General features: G+C 37.9%; 1 protein-coding gene across 5 annotated transcripts in view; it reads left to right on the top strand.

The window, feature by feature from the left end:
* LOC752233 (multidrug resistance-associated protein 4) overlaps positions 1–23,001 on the top strand; it is a 53,774-nt gene extending 30,773 nt beyond the window's left edge. For 4 of the 5 annotated variants that reach the window (XM_030976078.1, XM_030976066.1, XM_030976070.1 and 1 more), the window contains exons 20-34: positions 827–977; positions 1,772–2,002; positions 2,452–2,558; positions 3,422–3,616; positions 4,566–4,721; positions 5,348–5,437; positions 6,915–7,087; positions 7,728–7,833; positions 9,071–9,219; positions 10,166–10,199; positions 11,197–11,349; positions 13,153–13,356; positions 15,343–15,418; positions 20,812–20,989; positions 22,235–22,317. In XM_030976078.1, the coding sequence (XP_030831938.1) occupies positions 827–977; positions 1,772–2,002; positions 2,452–2,558; positions 3,422–3,616; positions 4,566–4,721; positions 5,348–5,437; positions 6,915–7,087; positions 7,728–7,833; positions 9,071–9,219; positions 10,166–10,199; positions 11,197–11,349; positions 13,153–13,356; positions 15,343–15,418; positions 20,812–20,989; positions 22,235–22,241 (2,010 nt within the window). In that variant the 3' untranslated portion in view covers positions 22,242–22,317. Of the gene's footprint in view, positions 1–826; positions 978–1,771; positions 2,003–2,451; positions 2,559–3,421; positions 3,617–4,565; positions 4,722–5,347; positions 5,438–6,914; positions 7,088–7,727; positions 7,834–9,070; positions 9,220–10,165; positions 10,200–11,196; positions 11,350–13,152; positions 13,357–15,342; positions 15,419–20,811; positions 20,990–22,234 lie in introns of all 5 variants that reach the window. The other variant, XM_030976086.1, reaches the window with a different exon arrangement.
* Positions 23,002–25,468: the final 2,467 nt, after the last annotated feature.

The following is a 25,468-nucleotide window of genomic DNA, read 5'->3' as shown; positions in this document are numbered from 1 at the left end:
AGGTTTATTCAATTAAATTAAATTCAAGGTTTATCAAAAACATGTGTCGCAGCCCAATGGCTGGATTGGTCATGTGTACAATTAAAAGGCTCATTGCATATTTCATACATAAAACACAGTTAAAATTGATTTATCAATATTGGAATATATATAGTTAATATGGTATGGTTTAGGGTTAGAGTAAGGGTTGTACGTTGACTTCATTTTAGATTCAGGGTTAGGTATAGTGTCTATTCCAGGGTTGAAGTTAGGACTTTGGTTTGATAGTGCAGGATATTGAACTCGGAGCAATTGTCCCTTGAGCACATGTACATGCAGTACAACTGTACATGGAGTACCTGCATGAATGTGGAATATTTGTGAATGTTTATGAAATATAGCCAGTAGGTATGTATTCACAATGTGTTGAAATAAAATCAATATGTAGGCCTATGCCATGTACGAGTGTCTTGACCAAGTGGTATGAAGTGCTTGACTGGAGATACAAAGGTCGAGGGTTCGAATCCTGACACGGCACTAATATCCTTTGGTAAGATATTAACCTGCGTTTGCTACTCTCCACTCAGGTGTTAAATGGGTACCCGGAAGGATGCGACCGTCATTGTTGGTCAAACAGTTTTTGAGCATCAAGTAACGCCTGGCTGTAGGATTGTGCACACAGTGTGTGTGGGCAAGTATTGAATCCAATGACCAGGGTAATGATCTATTTGTAAAGCACTCGGAGACATCATAGAAGTATTAAGCGCTATATAAAAGCAGAAAATTATTATTATGCACGATGAAAATCATATTATTATCTGTGGCATCCTCTTTTTTCCCCTTGCAGATATCTCTTCAGATTCTGGGTACTGTGCTGATCACCCTAGTGATGGCCTGGTTCACCGTCTTTGCAGCGCTGCCTCTCTTCATCATCCTCATGCTACTCACCAAATATTCCCTACGAGCTACGACTGCTGTCAAGAGACTCGATGGAACAAGTGAGAATTCTTTCTCTCTGTCTTTTGATCTATCTATCAATCTGCCTGTGCCAATAGCCATTCTATTTGCAAGGGGGGGGGGGGGGGCTTGGTGGTCACCCCACCCCCTATTATTCTTGATTATAAGTGAATTTAAGCAAGGCACATTTAAAGCTTATCTGCCGTAGTTTACAGGAGGGATTAGACTGCTCTGCAAGGTCGCTGGACAGGTGGTTATCTCATCAACTCAGCTCTCAGTTAACATAAGAAAAAGAGGATCATGGGGGACCAATGGTCACCGATTAGGCATTGTTTGTTATATAGAGGGTGCAAGTAGCTACCAGTAGTGCAGTGGGCCTTTAAAAAAAAAGTTTTTCTTGTTGAGCTGAGCCTGATATGTTGATTGATCCATTTATCTTTTTTTTCCTTGATCAAAATGTGTGGATATGTTTGTGTTTTAAATCATATATTACTACAAGTAATATCTTTATTACTTGATCAATCTATTGATTTATATATTGATATATCTATCTATATATCTATCTATATATCTATCTCTCCATTCGCAGATCTATTTGACTATCTATCAACTTTCTGTATATTTAGCTGTCAATTAATCTATTTATTGATCTATCTATCGATCTTTTTTTGTGAGTGATCTATTTATCTATCCATTATCTACTTGGTTTCGTCACCTCTTCTTTATATACCTCTATCTGTATATCTAGCTTTCAATTGATCTATTTATTGCTCCATCTATTGATCTATCTTATCTATCTATTTATTTATTTGGTTTGGTCTCCTCTTCTTTTCAGCTCGGAGTCCAGTCTTCTCCCACACGACTGGCTCCCTCCAGGGTCTCTGGACCATCAGGGCCTACAAGAAAGAGGGGGAGTTTGTGCATCAGTTCCACACATATCAGGACCATCATTCCGAGGCCTGGTTCATGTACATCGCCACCAATAGATGGTTCGGCCTTCGTTTGGATCTCCTCGTTGCGGTCTTTATTTCATCCGTCGCTTTCATCTGCGTTGGTTTGCAGGAATGTAAGTTACTGCCCAGAAATCATTTGCAGACATAAAATTACCAGCCCCCCTTGGCTCAGTCGATAAAGCGTCTGCCTGTCGAACCAAAGATCTTGGGTTCGAATCCCAACCAGTCAGATGACTGAAGCCTGCGTTGTGTGTAAACGTGCCCCTCCCCTTGTTTCATAGTTGCAGGCTATGTTAAGTGGAAAACACTCTGTCCCTCAGATAGGACGTTAAATGGAGGCCCCTTGTAGAGAAGAGTCACTACCTTTGCACGTTAAGAACCCACTGCACTATTTGTATATGAGTAGGGGAAACCCCAGTGTAGTGGTCCACCTGCACACCCCAGTTATAGTACGACAATACTCTGTAAAGAGGGATGTACTCAAATGGACGAAGAAGACTCAAATGGAAGAAGAACGGGTTTAACAACGTTCACACACACACTTTTGATATGCTCTTTTCAGATCTGAATTTGGACGGTGGTCAAGTGGGTCTCATCCTGACCAACTGTGTTGCCCTAGGAGGTGTCTTCCAGTTCTGTGTTAGACAGAGTGCTCTTGTAGAGAATCAGGTAATTCAACAAGAATAATCCAGAGAGAGAGTCGGTGCAAGACTACTAAGAGGCTATATTTGAGACTTTTGTTACAAAATAAGTGAAATTTCTTTCGTGCAGTTCTTATGTCTTTTCATATCTTTATCCATGCTCCTTAGTATTTAGGATGAATGAACAGAAGAGGCTGTGCAAAAAAGGGAATTTTCTTGTTGTTCACAGAAGCTTTTTTTAAAGGCTTGTGTAAACAAGAAGGGGGGGGGGGATTAATTCTTCACTTAATTTTTCTTTTAAAGAGAGATAGAGAGCTCCTTTGCAACTTTCCAAAGTCTTTGCTATGTTTATAGTTGAATAACCTGTCGTATATCTTCAGCAATATAATGGTTAAATAAGAAATAAATACACTTTTTAAGGTAGCTCACCGATTGAAATGGCACGAAAAGACATATTGGTAGACAAATACATGTAATGCATAATCATAGAATCAAATTCAAATTTCATGGCATAGAGATAAAAACATATCACTGTGATATAGACCGAACGAAATCCATCTGCAACCTTGATTATCGTAATACTATCAAAGCTGTCATTCTGATGTGTCATGTTAATACAACTTATTATAATTCACTGCTATCGCCAGCAATTACCGGTATGCCTTTCGCTGACCAGATGCATCTTTTGTGCCACTATATTTTGTAATTACCTGGGACCCGTTTCGCAATGCCTTTTTTCAATGACAAATAACAAAAATCAGTGACAAATCTGCTGATAACCAATCAGAAGCAAGCATTTCAGTAGCTTATAACACAAATTGTCATTTGTCACCGATGACAAGTTTTGTGAAATGCACCCCTGATGATTGAATGTGTATTATTATCATTCAGATGACGTCTGTGGAGCGCGTGGTCGAGTACACCCAGCTGGATCCTGAGGGACCGCTGGAGAAGCCTGACGCTAAGCCTCCTCTCGGCTGGCCATCCAAGGGAGCGATCTCGTTCGATGATATGTCTCTGGCCTACTCCAAAGAAACCCCCAAGGTGCTCAAGGGGTTCTCGTGTGAAGTCCATCCGAAAGAGAAGGTTAGTAGACATTTCGATTCGTATGATGGTTACAATGATGATGATGATAATGATACAGTCAAACCTGTGTATAGCGACCGCCCAAGGGAAACACAAAAAGTGGTCTTTGTAGACAGTTGGTCTTTGTAAACAGGTTCCTTTAGTACATGTTTCAATGAGAAACCACTTTCAATGGAAACAGAAAATGTGGTTTTTGTAGACTGGTGGTCACTAAAGCAGGATTGACTCTACTACTACTACTAATAATAATAATTAATAATATTAATGATGATAATGATAATACAACAACAACAATATTAATAATAATAATGAAGAAGAAAGAAAAGAAGGAGAAGAAGGAGATGAAGAAGAATTTGGTTTACCCATGGAAGCCTCTTAGCATATATTCGAACTACAGTTGGAGCCTTGGTCAATAAAATAACTACAAATGATATTTGCTCGCCGCTACTGAAATTGATTAATTTCCAAAGCTTAAATCATTTTTGATTGATTGATATTTGTAAATACAACAACAAATTGTATTTTAAAGGCCCTCTTTCTCGCATACAGTTTTCTATTTATCCATTAAGTGATCCAGAATTTTGTAGCGTGCGAGTTACAGCTGTTATGTACCATTTTACATAAAATTCACATAAAGTACCTTCGCTCTCTAAGTTTGGATATAAATTTGTTTCTTACGATACTGATGCTACACTGTATTTAAAGCTAGTTTGACCAGGGGGATTAGACCTCCCTGCATGGTCACTGACAGGTGGTTATCTCATCAAATTAGCTCAATTAAGATAATAAAAAGGGGATTATGGGAGACCAATTACACACACCGATTAGGCATTGTTTGCTATAAAGAGGGTGGAAGTAGCTATAAGTAGTGCAGTGGGGCTTTAAACCATCAACATGTCTTAATGAGTTTACTTTCTTTTGTTTTCTCCTCTTTTATTTTAATCTTTAGATTGGAATAGTAGGCAGGACTGGTGCAGGTAAAAGTTCTCTGATCACAGCGCTGTTTAGGCTCGCAGAGCCCATGGGTAGTCTCCGAATCGACGACATAAGAGTCACTGATCTAGGCCTGCATGAGGTCAGGAAGAACATCTCAATTATTCCTCAGGTATCTATAAACTTTGACCTTCCTTTACTCTGCCAATGTTTAATTCTCTCCTTCTATGACTTTTCTTCTCCTTCTTAAAAGCCCTTTACTATAAAGAGTTGTGATTGATTATAAACCAACTGCAACTTTAAATCAATCACAACTGTGTACTTAAGGAATAGAAGTTGCAATTTATTTCAAGTCCTGATTGATTTGAATCAATCGCAACTCTTTATAAGAAGGGGCCCAGTTTTTAAAACAAAAATTACATCAACTTTTTTTTCTAGGAAATCCCACACTTACTACCGTGAATCCAAAAAGAGTTTGTCTATATCCTGTGAAGATTATTACAACGAGAAGTCTCTACATTATTTAATATTCAACCTCCGGCACCTCACAACACACAACCATCAAACAGCAAAAGTCTTTGATATTAAAAAACACACAAAGCTTTACCCATGACTGTGTTGGTTTATTGAACCTCCCATTCACCAACTGATGGATACGCATACATTTACATAATCATGAATATGTATGTAATTAACAATAGCTAAGGGTTGTAAAACAAGATATAAAGGAGTGTGTCCTTTCTTCATTTCTTGACACAACTACCTGGATCACATATTTATTTATTCATTCTTCACCAGGATCCTATCATCTTCACTGGATCTCTCAGAAGAAACCTGGATCCTTTTGGAGACCAGTCAGATGCCATGCTATGGAGTGTCCTGGAAGAGGTAAGCCTTAAAGGTACTATGTCCCTTTTGCAGCCAACCTCAAATTCTGTAGAACTTTGCAGGAATTATGAAAATGTCATGTATGTCCTATCTGTGAAATTTAAACGTTAGCAGTGTCCTCATATTCAAATTATGCAAGGAAACCCGTTTACTTATTAGACTTCACTGTCAGACACTATTGAGTGACTGACTGGCTTTTTTTCTTCTTTGGTAATAACATACATGAAAAGAGTTGTAAAGGGTACATGAGCATTTGTCTACATCAATAACCCACTTCTTGTGATGGCCAAGATTAAACCGACTGAATCTTTGCGCAGCATAAAACGTATGACCATTCAGTACAATTGTCTGAAAATCAAGACTATTACTTTTGGGCTCTATAGCCCTAAAGTCGATTTGACAACTAATAGTCGTTATTTTACCACTTAAAGACATTTTCAAGCCCCACCTTTTTTAGGGAAGTTCTAAATTAGTATTATCTTTCAAATGCAGTTGGAATTTAACTTTTTCATTTTTTTGGCCTGCAAATGGGACATAGTCCCTTTAACACCTTCACGGCAATCATTCTACATTTTGTGATTTGGTTCAATAACTTTTGATTCAGACCCCTAGAAAATATATCACATGGGGGGTGTTTCACAAAAATCCTAAGTAGAACTTAACACTAAATTTGACTTAAAAATTATGGACAGCCATTGGAGCCTTAAAATGAAATATACTCAAAAGCAGAAATTCAAGTATTTTAGACATTTTATAAATTCCACAACAAGAATATGAAATCTCCTTAATGATAGAAAATATGAATGATTTGAATAAACATTTTATGCCTTTCAAAAATATTTTTACCAAATATTTTCAAAGATGCTAATGGCTTTCCATAATTTTTAAGTCCAACTTAGAGTTAAGTTCTACTTAGGATCTTTGTGAAACACCCCCTGGTAAAGTAGACAGGAAATAAAGGTTCTGCACACACAGCGTCTATCTTTGTTGAATGGACATATTGCTTTTGATGCTCGGAATTTTGTTAATGAAAATAAGCATTAAAATCCTTACATTGGCAACATGTTAAGAGGTTCAAAACAATCATCAAAATTTGCCATTTTCAACTTTTCAAATAATTTCCTTCTCATGCATTTGTTTTTAAGTGAAGAACAACATGTGATCAATTTAGCTCTTAAGCAGGACTGCACTACTTGCGCCCTCTATATAGTAAACAATGCCTAAGTGTTACCCGTTGGTCCTCCTTGTTCCCCCTTTTCTTTAATATGTTGATTTAGAGCTGATTTGATGAAATAACCATCTGTCAATTACTACGCAGGGAGGTCTAATCCCTCCTGGCCAAACTAGTGCAGATAGGCTTTAAAATGAACCCTGTTTTGAAAGGGTTAAACATCAAGCTCATAATGTCCATCATTATGTAACATAGTTTCGCTGGTACCAAGATATTGATTCTTTATGCAACTCCTCTGCAATCAAGGTTCAGTTAGAGCGTGCGGTGAAGGAGAACCCCGCCAAGCTAGAGATGGAAGTAGGAGAGGGTGGGTCAAACTTCAGCGTGGGGCAACGTCAGCTGATCTGTCTGGCCAGAGCCATTCTCAAGAAGAACCGTATTCTCATACTGGATGAAGCCACTGCCAATGTAGACCCAAGGTCAGTTTTCAAGTTTACCACAGCACTGTTTGTTTGTTGCTGTTTTTTTTTTTTGGGGGGGGGGGCGGGGGGGAGTGGGATTTACATCGTCACCGTGACAGCTAGTATTCTGAATATAAAGGGATTATGTAACTTTGTCTCAGATTCTGAAACAAAATCCTGGATTTAGCCCATGTTGCAATCATAATTATAAACCTTTAGATCAGTCAGGAACCCCACGACTTTTACAAGCCTGTCGCCTGTCTGATTATCAAGATATTTATGATTGGAAATCGAAATCAAATTTTGCGTTTTCCTAACCGTTTTCATAACACTACAGTCTTTTGCGGAAAACGGGTATGGTAAAATTGGTCACTCAAAGAATTTTACTTTTTTGAAGCACTTCTTGATCATTTTAAAGCGCAATTTTTTTAGGGCTTCAATATTACACCATATCACAGGCACTGATAACACGTAGGACCGTGCATCTCAGATTTAACAAGTTGTTAAACGATGCCTTTAAGTTTACCACAGCATTTTATTTGGTGGGGTGGGGGGGGGGGGGGGGGTTACCTTATCACAGCTAGTATTCTGAATATCACTTCAGCATTAAATGTTAAAGTATTTGTTCCTTTATTTCGTCTTTATCATTGTAAACTAGAACTGATGCTTTGATTCAAGAGACCATTAGGACAAAGTTCAAGAACTGCACCGTCCTAACCATCGCTCATCGTCTCCATACCATCATGGATTCAGATAAAATCATGGTAAGTCTTCACCCTAATACCTTTGCCTTGAGCACCAAAGAAATTAAATAATGGGCTGTTAATTCTTTGAGTGATTAATAGGCCTATATCTGGAATTGGGAAATACGATAGGCGGTGTCACACAGAGGCCAAAAATCCGGATTTTAGTTATCCTCTTAATTGCTGTCTGTCATCAGTTATCTCTTCAAAAATCCTCTAACGAAGCAAGAAAATTCTCCCTTGAAAGGATTTTTCAAGGGATTTTTCAAGGGATTTTTCAAGGGATGTTTTTGTGTTACACTGCCTGTTGAATGAAATTTATTCGTTCAAAATACATTGAATGCCGATTGTAGTGATGAAAGAATTGGCTGAGACTAAGAAGAATATGACATTCCAAATCATTATCAATGTTTGTAAATTGAGTTGGAGAGAAGGGAGAAAGATAGAGGGGTGGATCAAAATAAGTTTAACAGAGGGCTTGAGAGATAGAGAGAATACAAAAGAGGGAGACAGAAGTTAAGAGAGATGGGGGAGAAACAAAGAGAGAGGGAGAGAGAGAGAAATAAAGATTAATAACGTAATGTACAAAATGTGTAATGGAGGGACCTGTCTGGAAGATGGCAGTGAAAAAAGTCTACATATTTAAAGCGTTTTGTTTTCCAGGCCTATGTAATGTGCTTTTGTCAGTTTCAGCTATAAGAAATGAACTTTGATTTAACAGATTCAAATTTGTGTAAGATAACTCAAAAGCTCAAAATTCTTGTGAAGAAATACTCAACTTTTGAATACATGAGGAGAGAGTATGTTGGCAAACATTTGTGTTCAGTTTTGTCTAAAATTAAAGGTAAAGACCAGTTCTGGTCATGCGATTGCATTGTGAAAGAAATGTTGTGGAATCAATCAGAAAAGGTTGATCATCTAGCTTATAAGTATTGGTGTGTACTGCAAGGTTCCGGCATCATAAAAATGATAACAAATTTGGCACAGTCTTGGTAAAGTTACAAGCACTGTACACGGCAAGATGTATATGGGACTACACGATATCTATCCAGTCCGCATAGATATGATAATTTAATACCAAATATATCAATTAGTATGTGGTTTCCCGGCAAAATTTGTATCATCACATATTAGTCAAAACATATTCTATCACATGATTGGTAATAAGAGTTTCCATTTCATTTTTTGAGAGGGGGGCGTTTCCAAAACTGGTCTTTACCTTTAATGATGATTTTTCTTTTTTCTTCTTCGAGCACAGGTCCTTGATGCTGGTGAACTGGTAGAGTTTGATCAACCGTATGTGCTACTTCAGAATCCCAACAGTACTTTCAGTAAGCTTGTAGATCAGACAGGGAAGGCGGAAGCTGCAAAGTTAGCCAGGATCGCTCTGGAGCACTACAACGCAATGTAAGACCATGCAGCTGTGACCCTTGATACCCAATTCAGTTGAGCTTCAGGGGGGCATGATTTCTTGGTGTTGGGTGGGGTTGGGTGGGATGGGGGTTGGGTGGGGAAGGGTGGGGTGTGGTGAGGGTGGGTGGGGTGGGGAGAGGAGACAGTATGTTTCTGTAAGTTTTTGGATCAGACAGGGAAGACCAAAGCTGCAAAGCTAGCCAGGATTGCTCTTGAGGAGTACAACACAGTGAAAGCCTATACACATGTTCCCTTTAAATCTGATCAGAATGGTCCATTTGAGAGCAAGCTTTCTTCAGAATTCCAGCTATCCTGGAAATCTGGGAAAACAATGAATGAATCTCTTTTTCCAATCATGGAAAAGTCAGGGAATTCAAGAAATATCACCTAAATGAGGAAAATATACAGGAATTTCATTGGCTCAAAGAAATAAATCGGTCTTAAAAAAGGTGATCGTGTCCAAACAGCGTATCCAATGGGTCTATACACATGTAGCTATGATGGCTTATTACAAGTCATTGAGGACATTCAAACTAGAAATAACAAGAGAAAAAAAAGGAGGAGAGGGGGGAAAAGGAAGCATGAAACCTGGTAATATGGTCCTCTTCCACACCCTTCCTGGCAGGAATTAATTCCTTGAAATGCTAGAGCACCGTAATGGCAGCACAGCTCAAGCCAAGTAATAATCTCCAAGTTTGGAAGTGCTTAGTGATTAATAAGGGCTATATAAAAACTGATTATTATTATTATTATTATTATTCCTTGAATTAGTCAGCTTAAATATTGGTATTTCATCCAGCAAGTAAGTCCACTGTCCCCTCATTTTCTGGACCCAATTTTGGTGCCATGTGAATCGTGTAATCCTTGATTGTTGCCTGGTATAATGTGTATGTTTTGAGATGTAATTCTAGTTTTTGTTCTACTATTTTCCTCTTCACAGTGTAGCTGAGAACACCTCAAAAGTTGAACCCAAGGTAAGATATATTGTCTGGTGATATGCTTCTTATCTTTTTCATAATTTGCACTTCAGGTGCAAACAGGACAATTTTGGTTGAAAGAAGCAGCTTCAGTACAAGAGTTGTAAATAGGCTGTTTAGGCTTAAGTTCCTAACTCTGTACATGTAGACTGTCAGTGTGAAAAAAGTCCAGTGTGGCAAACCACAGCTTTGTTCCATGAGTTAACCAAAGCAGAGAAAGAGTTCAATTTAAAACCAGAAAAATTATTGGGATATGTTGTCAAAGCAAATGTCTGGAAGAACCAGGCAAATCTTCAGAGATGCCAACCAGTACGATTAAATTGTATTTAGTACGATAATAATTTTTAAAACCCATAAAAACAGCGGAATCGCCTAGAAACATGTACAAGTAAACCACTGCAACCCCAACAACAACTTTGCTTTATAATTTTCTCATTAAATTTTAGTAAAAGAGCAAACATTTTTTTGTAATTTTACTGGCCCGGGGCCGACGGGCTAGTGGTAAGTGTCGAGTTTTCGTGAAAATCTGATTTTTTTTAGGATACTCAGTCTGTTTTTTTGTGTCGAGAGGTTGGAATATCTGAATCTTAAGTACTAGTGAGGCCCCACCAAAAAGATCATTAACGTCATGTACCATTATATCATGTGGGAAATTTGTATTGGTTTCAGAAAGGATATTTTATTTTATAGGATCTGATAACTATCCAGACATATTATCAAAAGCTTCCAGAATGCTGAAAACATATATTGATAATAAATTTACTATCATTATCGTAATTATTATTGTTTTGATGTTTTGGTTTTTTTTGGTGTTTTTTGTTGTTGTTGTTATTGTCATTTTCTTGTTATTAATAGTAGAATTAGTAGTTGCTGTTGTAGAGGTAGATATAAAATTGTTACATAATGACTTGCTGTTTAAAATAGCAGACGCAAAAACTGCCAGCTGTAAATAGTTGAGTTTCCTTAATATGTTCTTGTTTTTGTTTGTTTTCAGGATGCTGTATGTGACTATCTGGTTATCGTGCTGAAGAAATCAGAGGAGGGTTTTGGTTTCTCACTGAAGGGAGAGTACGGCCCTGTCCAAACACCTATCACCGTGTCAGAGGTCATGGAAGGGGCACCTGCTGGGCAAGATGGAGGACTTAAGGTAAGAGAGAGGGTGTGGGGAGGGAGGGAAGAGGGAGGGAGGGGGAAGGGTTATCAATGAAAGTGGAGTATGGTCAAGACACTTATCACTGTGTCGGAGGTCATGGAAGGAGCACCTGCTGGGCAAGATGGAGGACTCAAGGTGAGAGAGAGGATGGGAGGGGAAAGGAGAAGGAGGGAGGGGGAAGGGCTCTCAATAAAAGTGGAGTATGGTCCAGGCACCTATCACTGTGTCAGAGGTCATGAAAGGGGCACCTGCTGGGCAAGATGGAGGACTTAAGGTAAGAGAGAGGGTGGGAGGGAAGGGGGAGAGAGGGAGGTGGGAGGGCTCTCAATAAAAGTGGAATATGGTCAAGACACTTATCACTGTGTCAGAGTTCATGGAAGGGGCACCTGCTGGGCAAGATGGAGGACTCAAGGTGAGAGAGAGGATGGGAGGGGGAAGGAGAAGGAGGGAGGGGGAAGGGCTCTCAATAAAAGTGGAGTATGGTCCAAACACCTATCACCGTGTCAGAGGTCATGGAAGGGGCACCTGCTGGGCAAGATGGAGGACTTAAGGTAAGAGAGAGGGTGTGGGGAGGGAGGGAGAGAGGGAGGGAGGGGGAAGGGTTCTCAATGAAAGTGGAGTATGGTCAAGACACTTATCACTGTGTCAGAGTTCATGGAAGGGGCACCTGCTGGGCAAGATGGAGGACTCAAGGTGAGAGAGAGGATGGGAGGGGGAGGGCTCTCAATAAAAGTGGAATATGGTCAAGACATCACTGTGTCAGAGTTCATGGAAGGGGCACCTGCTGGGCAAGATGGAGGACTGAAGGTGAGAGAGAGGATGGGAGAGGGAGTGAGGGAGAGAGGGGGAGGGGGGAGGGAGGGGGGAGGGTTCTCAATGAAAGTGGAGTATGGTCCAAACACCTATCACCGTGTCAGAGGTCATGGAAGGGGCACCTGCTGGGCAAGATGGAGGACTTAAGGTAAGAGAGAGGGTGTGGGGAGGGAGGGAAGAGGGAGGGAGGGGAAGGGATGGAGGGAGGGGGAAGGTTTCTCAATGAAAGTGGTGTATGGTCCAGACACTTATCACTGTGTCAGAGTTCATGGAAGGGGCACCTGCTGGGTAAGATGGAGGACTCAAGGTGAGAGAGAGGATGGGAGGGGGAAGGAGAAGGAGGGAGGGGGAAGGGCTCTCAATAAAAGGGGAGTATGGTCAAGACACTTATTACAGTGTCAGAGTTCATAGAATGGGCACCTGCTGGGCAAGATGGAGGACTCAAGGTGAGAGAGAGGGTGGGAAGGGAAGGGAGGGAGGATGGGTGGGGGGATGAGATAGAGGGAGGGAGGGAGGGAGTGAGGGAGGATGAGACGGAGAGAGAGAGGGAGGGTGAGACACAGAGTGGGAGAGAGGGAGGGAGGGTGAGACAACAGAGAGGGAGAGAGGGAGGGAGGGTGAGACACAGAGAGGGAGAGAGAGAGGGAGGGTGAGACACAGAGAGGGAGAGAGGGAGGGAGGGTGAGACGGAGAAAGGGAGGGAGGGAGAAAAGAGAAGAAGGGAGATAGAGGGGGTTCTCATTGTAAGTGGAGTATGGTCCAGACACCTACCACTATCAGAGTTCATGGAAGGTGCACCTGCTTCACAAGTTGGAGGACTAAAGGTGAGAGACAGAGAGAGAAAGGGGAGAGAAGAAGAAGAATATATTCACGTTGAATGCCGTGGGAAAGCAATACCCCCAAAATAAGCTGTCATCACGAGTCCAATGATGACTCTGGCCTCGGAAAATAATCTTCCACTCCTTCCTTCTTCATACGTTCCAGATTGGTGACGAGGTGCTCTCTCTGAACGGGACGAGCAGACGAGACTTGACACCAGAAAACATCACGGATGCCTTCGGAGCAGACACCGCCCAAATGGTGCTCATTGTTAGAAGGATGCCCTTGCAGCCTCCAGTCTCTCCCAATGCTATAACGTTGAGCGACGATGATGGTGACTCCAAAAGGCCCTCCAATGGTGCACCTGGGGTGAGTTTCTCTTTTTACCTTCCTCTCTCTTTACTTGTTTATCCTCATTCACACTAAACAGCCCCTTTTCAGGGGGGTGTTTCACAAAGATCCTAAGTTGAACTTATCTCTAAGTTGGACTTAAAAATTATGGAGAGCCATTTGTAGCCTTATAATGAAATACATTCAAATGCAAAAATTCAAGTATTTTAGACTTTTCATAAATTCCACATCAAGAACATGAAATCTCCTCTGATAATAGAAAATATGATTGATTTGAATCAACATTTTATGCCTTCTAAAATAACTTTTACAAAATATTTCAAAGATGTTAACAGCTTTCCATAATTGTTAAGTCCAACTTAGAGATAAAATCTTTGTGAAACTCCCCCCAGGGCTCCCCTCCTTCCACCCATAAACCTCATGAATTTTTAATACATCACAATTGAGACCTTGACTTTCAAGGATCACCCCTGTTTCAAATCACTTGTGATGGCTGTTCGTATGCTAATTGCCACAGTGAGAATTATCCTTCAGGCCTGAAAATTACCTGATTTAAATCTGATTTAAATTTTTTTGGATTTTTTTTTTTTGTGGATTTTTTTGGAATTTTTTTAATAAATATTTTTTCTTCCCGATTTTTCCATATTTTTCCCTAGGGGGAGGTGGTTGAGGAAACATTTTTTTTTTTTTTTAGTACTCACTATCACCCTTGATCCTTGTCTTTGCAATGTATTTGATTCTACCTCATGAGCAGCCTTTCCTTCCCTTCAAAGGAAAAACTGTGGGCCAGATTACATGTTAATACCTTGCCATTTGATCCAAGGCTCTGACGATTAAAGATGTAACTACTCACTGAATATTTCACCGTATTATGAATTCATGTTCACCTCATTGTGCAAAGAACATGAAAACAAACCATAAGTCTCTATATCTGTTCCTCTCTTTGTATTTATGTTTATATCTAATTCATATCTGCTGTTCCAACTTATAGATTACCTTTAATGTCGGGTTTGCTGGGTACAGACACGTTTCTTCTGCCGAGAGTTTGCCAAAATGTCGAAATAAACTCGAGACATAGCACGTTTCTAGAAGGGGAATGCATATCATTTGTAATCACATTCTTCCCACGTTTCAAATTTTTACATTTATTGTGTGATCATTTCCTTGTCTATTCCCATCCCCCTTGTTTTGTAGTAGAAGTCGAATGGAGCCTACATATAAAGAGCCATGAGAAATAGCGCTCTAATTTGGTTTAAAATTACATGTAGAACTCTTACATCCTTTATCCTTTAACTGTCATTTCATGTTCCAAAGTTCATGCCAAGAATGATCCTAAGACCACTCTCAAGAAACACAAGAAAAGTAGCCTTTCAAGACAGGTGATCAAAAGTCCCTCAGTGAGGACTTAAGCCATCAGTCCCCTGTTTGCTAACTTACAAGCACATATAGTACATGCTTTCTTAGCAACTAGGTAAAGCAATCCTCATTATACTTGTTTATAAGGCTCCCTGTATTTAATAAAACATGTTTTCAAAAATGAAACAGTACTCAATGGAACGATGTAGTCTATAATCCAGTGGCTGTTAAATTCCTGGATTTAGCTCTTGCTGCAATCATAATTATAAACCTTTAGGTCAGTCAGGTATCCCATGACTTTTACAAGCCAATCGTATTTGATTATCAAGATATTTATGATTGGAATTTGAATTTCAAAAAACGTTTTTCCCAACATTTGCTGGGATAAATGAGTATGGTAAAATTCGTCCCTCAAAGATGTTTACTTTTTTGAAGCACTTCATGATCATTTTGAAGCGCAATTTGTTTAGGGCTTCAATATTACACCATATCACAAACACCGATAACACATAGGGCCATGCATCTCAGATTTGTAAAACTGGAAACATCTTTAAACGATGCCTTTAAAGTAGGTTTGACAACACATGTTTTATCGTTATATACATGTATGTTGAGTGTTTTGTTCTTGTGATCTTTCTATTTTCCTAGACATCATATGACATGAGATCAGACTTCTTTCATGATGATGAAGATTATAATGATTATGATGATGATGATGATCCAGGTAAAAGATTCTTCAAAAAATCTGCTGACAAGTCCACCGCTACGTTCTCCTTAAAAATAATGCATGCCTTTTTCATGATGATGATGATTATTCACAGTATTTGTGTTGAACCACAAGTCTGTTTAACACATTTAAAGGAATAAAGCATGGCACGGCATAGTATTCTGACACATTTATCGAGGGTGACGATAATGTCACGGTTCGTTACAACTCAACAAAAATATGAGACTGTAGTCTGCTCAAAGGTTGAATGGCATTAACTCATTATCATATATTAGGTTAACCCTTTCTAGCTCTCAAACAAAATGATTAATTCGTCGGCTGTCCGTAAGAAGGCTCTTACTGCCATTGGCAATGGGCAATTCCACGGTAACGGAAGGACACTCAGACAAGATTTTTGAACTTCAGGTTCATACTAAAAGAACTGTTTTATTAGTATAAGATGTGAAACAGTACAGATATAATACCTATATAAGTGCCTTTAATTCTCCCCCAAAAAATTGTCATTATAGTTAAGTAGTTAAAGAATGTGCATATTAATTATCTCGGTAACGGAAGGACATAAAAATGGACATGGTTTTTCCAGTTAATTAGTGTTTATCCAAACTTTGTGAAGTTGATGAAGCTTTCCACTTGACTGAAACACATTTTGTTCCCCATAGTTTAATACATACTAATAAAACATTTCTTTTAGTATGAACCTGAAGTTCAAAAATCTTGTCTGAGTGTCCTTCCGTTACCGTGGAATTGCCCCAATACATAGCTCTTATGGGTACCTGGTAGGATGCGACCGTCATTGTTAGGCAAACAGTTTTTGAGCATCAAGTAACGCCTGGCTGGAATGCTCCCCAGGGAGTGGAGACAAGTATGGAATCCAATGACCGGGGTAATAGTATATCTCTAAAGCGCTTAGAGACATCATAGATGTATTAAGCACTTTATAAAAGTGAAATATTATTATTATTATGGGCCTTCATGCGGACAGCTGACGATTTATCCTTCTACTCCTACCTTGGTTCTTGGTAGATCTTGCCAAGTATTTGAACATCACATTCGATGTATCAATTTTTCATATTAAATAAGAACTTTGAAACTTGAAAAACTATAAAAAAATGAAATAATAGTATGGATGTGTCAGTGATATTATGCTTGTTGCCTTCGCTAAAAGAATGCTGAGAAGAACAAAAAATTTATGGCATGGAGGTAGCAGGTTGGACTTGTCGGTCGATTCTTGACAGGCACTTGCATGTTTGCTGGCAAAGCACTTCATTACGCAGACGTTACGCAATACGTGCACTATGGATCCAAGGCTCTCAAACAGAAACATGTATTAATCCATTGACTCTTGGATCCTCTCAATCCCATAGTCTTATTACAGGGACCGCCCAGTGTCAGTAGGCAAGGGGTTAAGAGCATGATGCCTAAAGAGTACCGAAGCTGTGACGTCATAAAAATCTATTTTTAGAATTTCTCAATTTTTTTCTTCATTTTCAACTTCCAAAAGAGCATCAAAAATAATGTCCGAATGTCGAAAACCAATTGAATAAGTTAAGTATTGGCTGCGATATGACCATCTGAATAAACAGATGTCCTATAGGAACTCAGTGTTATATTCCTCTGGCTCGTAATGTTATGAACCAAAGCAATATAACACTGAGTTCCTATAGGACATTTTTTTTTATTCAATTGGTCATATCTCAGCCAATACTTCATATTCAATTGGTTTTCGACATTTGGACATTATTTTTGATGCGCTTTCGGAAAAATGGAGAAAAAATGGAGAAATTCCTGAAATACATTTTTGATGACGTCGCACTTCACCACTCTATTATGCTATATCCATGATATCATCTGCTGAGAGCCAGAAGGGCATTAGTAAACTCTGTGTTAAAGAATATGAACTAATGCCCTTCAGGCTCCAACCGGTCGATATCATACGTTGAAATGTTTCATTGTTCCATTTTGCTGTCACACGAGCTTGCTTTGACCATCCTTTTATTTCGCTTCCAGATTTAAAAGATTTAAACATACAATATTATTCCAAATGATGTTGAGCTTGGATTCGTATTGGTAACTTTGTTATTTTACATGTAAGTCATTATTTCAGGGTTAGCTAATGCCCATCAAGCTCCAAATGGATGATGTCATACGTTGAAATGTTTCCTTTTTTATTTTGCTGTCACACGAACTTGCTTTGATCATCCTTTTATTTCGCTTCCAGATTTAAACATACAATACAATACTTTTGTTTAATGCTGTTGATCTTGGCCTCGTATTTGTAACTTTGTTATTTTACATGTAAGTCTTTCTTTCAGGGTATCATATAGTTATAAACAGACCTATATTATTAAAAACATGTTGATTGATATCCTGCTGATGAATGTGTTGACTAGAATGTGATTGAAAAATGAGAGTCAAGTCAATTTCATAAATATTCAAGTTTCAACAAAACACCCATGTTTCAAGTTTTGCCTTCATTGAGGGTGCAACTAGATTTAGGTTTGCCAGATTGGCAGCTGCAGTTTGTATATAACTTGTCCTTTGAATGCCATTTTTATTTGCTTTTTTACTTGCCTTACGAAACACATGCAATTTTTAATATTTCATTCATTATTAAGATTTTAGGTTGCTCTTGATTGCTTACATTACACCCAGCCTATTTTGTTATTATACATGTACATGTGGTATTTTCTGATTATATTTGCATAAAATATTAAGTGTATAGAATTGTATTCATATGTTTTTTAAATTGTCTTTTTTAATTGAGTGAAGCTATGGTCACAAATCAGAGCAGCGACCGACCGATCAGTAGCCTGCTCGGTCACTGCTGGAATTAGGCATCGCCCAGCGATTAGGTCGGTGCCCGGGCGGCGACCGCCCAGGCACCGAGCGTATTTTGGGCGGCGAGTGAAAAGTGAGCAGGCGCCACCCAAATTTTAACTCTGCGCTAAAACTTCAGCGGCGACCGAGCGATGCCCTAAAAACGAGCGGTGCCTGGGCGGCCGCCGCTCGGTGCCCGGGCAGCCCTCGAGCAGAATTGGTTAAAAACTCGCCGCTCGGTCGCCGAGCAGGCTACTTTTGGGTATGTGACCATAGCATAAATGTAGTTTCTGCTTATCTGAAAAAATAATAGTCGTCACACTGTTATGATTTAATGCAATTTCACAAGTTTTGTTTTTTTATTTATATTTGATTTCATTAGTTTTGTTTGCAAATCTGACTCTCGTATTATCAACAGGTTGAAAGTTAACGTTAAATTTCAGTCCATGACACAAGATCCGCTCTAGATTTAGCATGCAACAAAATAAAGAAAAGGAATACTTGAGTGATATTATAGCATTCAAGCACCTTGTAACAGATTCGGGCGCCATTTAGACTTTTTATTATTTTCACTTGAAAATGTTGAATACAGTTAACAGTGCCTCATTCTATGCATGTACACTATTAATGTCAACTTTGCTTTCATCATTTGAGTTCATGAGTTATTTTGTTTTGCTTTGATTTGATTTTTGTTCATATATGATGTGCAATCTTACCTGTTACGAACACCATCGCTTCAGCACTCGAGAGTCAACTAATTTTGGCAATTTATTCCGTCAGATCTTGCTGACTTGCTGTTGTATATTATTAATTTATCATTCATCTGCCCTTTTCATGTAATATGTATTTTACTTAAAGAAGCAGCAGCAGCAGTCCTCCCATGGATGAGATATGATTTTGGAATACTCTTATTTTAAATGTAGCATCATAATCATATTGATTAAGATTTTGCTATATTTTATTGAAAAGTAGAGGTGGTATGTATCATTCATTTTAGAACATGGTATTGTTAAAGGAATAAAAAAAAATTAAAAAACTGTTTACTGTTTGCTTTTTTACAACCTCTTTTTTTCTCAGATTTCCATTATTTGTTTTACCGGTATCTCACATCTATTTCATTTTTATCTTTATTCCTCCCTATTTTCTCTTTATTCTGTTCTTTTTCTCTTTCTCTCTCGATTCTCACTTTTCTCTCTTATATTCACATAGAGCAATTTATATATTATACATTGCCTTTCTCTCTCCCCCTATCTCTCCCCATCCATCTCTCTCTCTCTCTCTCTCCCTCCCTCTCTCCATCTCTCTCTCTCTCTCTCTCTTTCTTTTTATTTAAGACACTTTATGCTAGTATGCTTGGAAATGCTTATTTATTCTCAATACATGCATTATGCAATTTATTAAAAAGAATATTGTGTATGTTTCTGTAATATAATTTACGTTACTTCATGTGTTGTACGAGGACAGATCTTAAGCTCACACTGTACATATTACTTTGCAATTTTAAAAACTATATATCAGAATGCTAGCCAGCCCAGCTACAGAACACTGTTAAATGCCTTTGATTTGGAAACCCATTAGCTTGATCAGAACGTGCTTGAATTATATAAATTACAAGGCTTCAAAAATTGCAAATAGCTAGATATTTTTTTTCATTCATTTTCTTGATATTTGTCAAAACATTTGTATATATGTTATGAATATTGATTTGTAAAGGTTTCGTTCCATCAAATTTATACCAGACAATGCCCGTGCCTCCTGTAAATGTACATGAAATACCTATAGCAATTATCAACTGTGCAATATATTTAATTGATGACAAGTGATATTGATAATGAGCTTCTTTTCATATAAATATCTGTATGCCTTATAAAAGACATTTATATTTTCAATGTACGATCAAAGAAACATAAGTTTCCTTTATAAAAAGAAAAATGTACTTTATGTAAAGTTTAGGAAGCTTTAAAATACATGATTAACAATCTTGCTTAAAGGTAATGCAAAGTTTTGGGAAAATTTCAAAAATTGGATGGATAGTAATTCTTTAAAATGTTGATATATTTGGATGCCCCTTTGGATGTATTACAAGCACTAGAACATTTGGCCTCTAAAATACTTCTGCTTTTGTGAAATTGAATAATCAGAATTTACTGGTGTTCCTGGTAAATTTCAAATATTTCAAATAGCGCCTAAGGCCATTCCATGGGAGCTGCGACCATGAAAATCTCAGAATATGCAGTTCTGATATATAATTTCTAAACGGGAATAGCAAATCGGTCGATTGTAGTAAAAAATTGTTTCAAAGCTAAAGTAACATCAGTCTCAAGAGGGAGCTATACAACATGAAGAGTTTATTATTTACAATTTTATCACTTTAGACTCGATTCCAACCGCCACAACGATCATAGAATAATGTAAGATTGCATATGCTTCCAACATGTTCATTTGAGCCATATTCATGACCCTATACTTAAACTGTGTATTACCTTTCATTTGATTTTTAATTTATTGATGACTTGTAAAACAAGATATGATGTTTAGTCTCCTTTTCCTTTCAACTGTTATTGTGATAACAGCACGGAGCCTACTAGGTACCGCTGTATCCAAAGCCATCCGTCTGTCGTCATCTCCAAACAAGACTACCGCCAGTAGAGGGCCGAGAGATTTCTTGAAACGGGCGTTGCATCGTCCTTCTAAACGCCACCGTTCGGCTGGTGGCCTTTCGAAGGAGGAAACTGATTCGTTACTATCCGGGTGATGATTGCGGGACTCCTCCTTTTTAAGGAAAAACAGAGTTTTCAATATTAATGTTACAAAAGCAAAATAAGATAAAGTTTACGGTATGATAGTATTTGTATGTTTGTATTTTTGTAGATGGGGATATATATCAATAATTGTATTGTAAGTGTACATGTAATTGTTTGATGTTGTTTGTATCACAGCAATACTGGAATAGTATAATTTGTAGATTTATACACAATCCTGTAATAAGGTACATGTGGTCACACTAGTATCACAAGTTCTCAAACAATACCAGCTGATATATCAACAACTATCATGGTATATGTTTCAATGTTAGCCATGCCACACTATTTTATGTACTTAGGAAGAAAGCTGGTGATATTTGATGCCATTGTAAGCATGTGCACCTATTTTACAGAAAGGTTTCTAAATTTCCTAATTCTCAGGTAACTTACCAATGAACTATGCCTATGACTGTTTATTCATAAATGTATTGTGTGCCTGGCAGTAGGTGGCAGTAGGATCCACAAAGCTTGGTGGGTTTCCAATTCTAAATTCTTAATAAAAGAAGAGAAAGAAGCTCCAACAGATTGGGCCTATCGTGGTTAATGATAGAGATGGATACACCAAAGGAAGTTAGTTTTGAAGATTAGTAAAAACAAAAAATTAAAAGAAAGGTCCAAACTTTTTATCTGTACAGGCTTTGGTTTAACTAAACATTGGACAGCCACGGTCGACTTTTGGTACACCTACAATTATGTATGCATCACGTTCTGTGGCCATCCAGGGTTCTGCCTCATGGCTAGTAAAAAGTTAAAGGGAATATTTCTGGGAAGGGTACATCTAGCCTAGGGCCATGCATCCATTCACAAACTTTTGTTAAGCACACAGTGATCTGGATACTACAGTTTAGAAGGTAATGTTGTAGTTCATTGATGTATAAGTCACACCACTTTCATAATGCTAATACCTAAATCACACCAAAGGACTGATACCAATCCGACGCTAGACTGAACACAATAACACACAACCCTCGTCAGGCCAAGATTCGGTCGGGAGTTTGTGTAGGTTTGGTTTGGTGGTGTGACTGAGAATGAGCCACCACTATTGTTAAGCTGATAATCATTCCTTTCATATTTGATGCGGTTATTGGAAATTTTGGCTATGGCCTTTATCTGGGCCTCTGCATAAAGTGTTCATGTTCTTCCAATTAGAGCTCTCGCCTAATGTTCAAGTTTGTCTCGTTTCTTATTACAGCAATTGACATCTCAGAGTCAGCCAGACTCCTCGAATAACAACCAAGAGATCTTCACGATATCAGATGAAGGAATAGGACTTACGGCAAGCCTGAAAGTAGGAGATACAGACACCGATGGCATTGAATTACGCCCCCTAGGACAGTAAGACGACAGATCTGCCTGCAGGACAGACTGCAGGACTACCTTCAGGAGAGATGACAGAGCTACCACTATGCGAAGCATGCAAAACCCTCCATTTGCAACTCTCCCCAAAATGTGGAGAAGGTGCACATGTTGCTCAGTGACAAAGGTAACGAGCACTAGGAGGTATTTTTTTTGTTTACACATAAATGAATGGCAAGCGCATGCAACAAAGGACTTGCATGTATTCACTGAGCGCTGTTTAATAAGATACAGAATTTCGAAGCGTAGTACATTTTACATCATCACAGAAAAAAACGCCACGGTTTTGCTACATCATATCTGAACGATCCTTTATATAAAGTGTTATATATATATATCCAGAATATTTTTGTTATCATTAAGTGTGTTTTTATTTTTTATATTGTGGTTCATATTGTTGATGTGAATATTATTCATGTGCACGTGCATGTAAATTTTATTTAAAATGTTTATATTGTACATAAATCATACTCTGTTAAATGTATTGCATAGGCTTTTGTCTTGTTGCTTCAAAGCAATGTCCTTAAGCAATGCATTTTATCTACATTGCTCCCTTCCACTCGGTAAGATGCGAATCTCTTTGTGGTTGGATTAGCATGTGCGCGCCTTAAGAAGGTGACCATCAGGGAATGCTCCCTGGGGAGTGGAGAGTGTGCACTGTAATGTGCAGAATAGCAATTTAATCCAGTGACCGGGGTAATAATAATCATGCAAGTGTGTTGGTCAATGAATGATAAAGTACTATATAAGAAACCGGTATTATTATTACAGTTATTATTAACTAAGCAATAATGAAGGCTACTGATATTACTCAATTTATTGAAAAGTATTTAAAAATTGTTTCGTACTTACTTTCAGAATTCAATGTTTTCCACCTTAAAGTGATATTGTTATGTTAATTAATCACTTTAACCAAAGAATTACATATTGGATTGTTTTTGTATTAAAATGTTTTGATCATACATGTATAAATACGTATTTGTCATTTTGAAGACACATATTTTAAATTTTTATTGCAGAAATGATAATGGTACTTTGTTGTTCATGTAAACGGCCCTTCAATTTTAAGGTACATCACATGTTCATATAAATGTTCAGAATCTTATGAGAAAGTTTCTTCTAAGGGCAATCCGTCTTGAAAACAAATTGTTTTGACCTAAAGCAGTAGGTCAGATTGGTGACAATTTGAAGAAGAAAAAAAAAAAATAAAGAATTTATGTGTTAATGTTGAAATCACTATTTTGTATGAAAATCTCAAATTTTTTAATCGGTCTTTTAATTCAGACAGCTCTCCCATTTGTTTATACTTGTACTCCTAATAACATGTTTGTATATTTACATCAATCTCCGGTTATCTCTTGACTGATATATCCCTTGAATGCTACTCACAATAGCATGTTCCTATACATACTCCGAGAAGAAGGAAACCCTGCTCAGTCCGTCACAAATAAAAATGTACTTTTTGTTTACAGTGGCCCATTTTTTTCTTCAAACTTCCACCAATCTACTTCTCCTATCTCTCTGCTTTTGTTCATTTGAAGCAAGTTGTTAATAGAGATGGATTGCCCTTTTACATTGTAAATAAATGAATGTGAACTTTATATGAACAAAAACCTCACGAGCAAATTTTTTACAAAGATTTCAGACGTGCATTATAGCAAATTTTCTTTTCAATGTAAAAAAAAATGTATAATTTACACTGCACGATATTTGTGTGCTTAAGAATGACAGAGGTGTTAACTAATGTCTACTGATAATTATTTTGATTTTTTTTTTTAAAATAATGGTGCTAAAATTACTTGGATATATTTCTTAAGAGTCGCAATGAATATTTTTACATTCCTCGCCTTTGTGTACAATTCAAATGTAGTGCTCATTCTTCATTTTTGACAGGAACAATACAGACGTTTTTCACATTATACATTTTTACTTTTTGCATCGTTCCAAAGACTTAAAAATGGTGCTTGATAAAAGGTACGTCATTGCTATGCTTAATGGACAGAGAGAGAGAGAGAAAACAGTTATTGTACATATTACTTAATTTTGTAAATGGTAAATGTTATTGAGCTTCCCAGGTCACAGATTTGAATTTTAAAAGCTGATGGGCGATGCTTTTTTTCTTTCAAGATATGGAGTAGAGAAAGTGTAAATAGAAAAAAAGAAGACTTTGAATGTGACGCTTCCTGGGGAAATTGATTTGTTGAAATTGATTTGTTGTAGAGAATTCTTTGGCTGGTACCTAGTAGATAAGGACTGCATGCTCGATCTTGTAATTGAAAACAAGTCAGACAAAAATCAGTAGACGCCAGGTTTAAATCCAGCCGGTTCCAAGATTTTTTCCAATTTCTTCTGGTGTTAATTACAAGATTGAGCACGCGATCTTTATCTTCTTAGTGCATGCCAAAAATTTCTGTAAAAAAAGAAAAAAAGAATTGTAAATTATTATCAAATGAAAGATTTATCAAAAGGAATGTAAAGTTTTCAAGAAATGGTGAGTTGTAGTACTTAATTGTGTTAATCTAATGAAACGTACCTACCTAATCATATAAATAACAAGCTGTCTACCATTACATGGCATCAGGCACGTAGCCAGAATTTGATGTTGGGGGGGGGGGGGCACATACATGTAATCGATTGAAGTAAAAAAAAAAAAAAAAGGGGTCTAAAAAAGTTCAACCGATCTTGAAAATTTAGGGGGGGGGGGGGCACGTGCCTGAATGGCATAGATGTAAAATTCCATCAAAACTAGATGAAATATATGAGATTGAAGGGTTGAAGAGCATAAAGGGAAAAGAGTTATATCAACAGCCACTCAACTGTTGTGCAAAGGCTAGTTATTCTGTTTTCTCTCACCATTTACTGGCTTTGGTCTCTCAAGGGACGTACAAATCATGGTCACACATCTACAGAATTTACATTTGTTTGATAGTTCATTATTGAAGGGGAAAATATTATCGAAAGATCATAATGGTGAGAGCAAACAGTGGCATGATTGGCCCGCCATAGTTAAGTCCAACTTAAAGTCGATCTTAGTCTTTGTGAAACACTCCCCGGGACTTAAATTAGCTGA

Source organism: Strongylocentrotus purpuratus, unplaced genomic scaffold (genome assembly GCF_000002235.5).
Source record: "Strongylocentrotus purpuratus isolate Spur 01 unplaced genomic scaffold, Spur_5.0 spur5_contig_869, whole genome shotgun sequence".
NCBI classification, from domain to species: domain Eukaryota; kingdom Metazoa; phylum Echinodermata; class Echinoidea; order Camarodonta; family Strongylocentrotidae; genus Strongylocentrotus; species Strongylocentrotus purpuratus.
The sequence above is the reverse complement of the archived record's forward strand: the minus strand, read 5'-3'. Positions and strand labels throughout refer to the sequence as shown.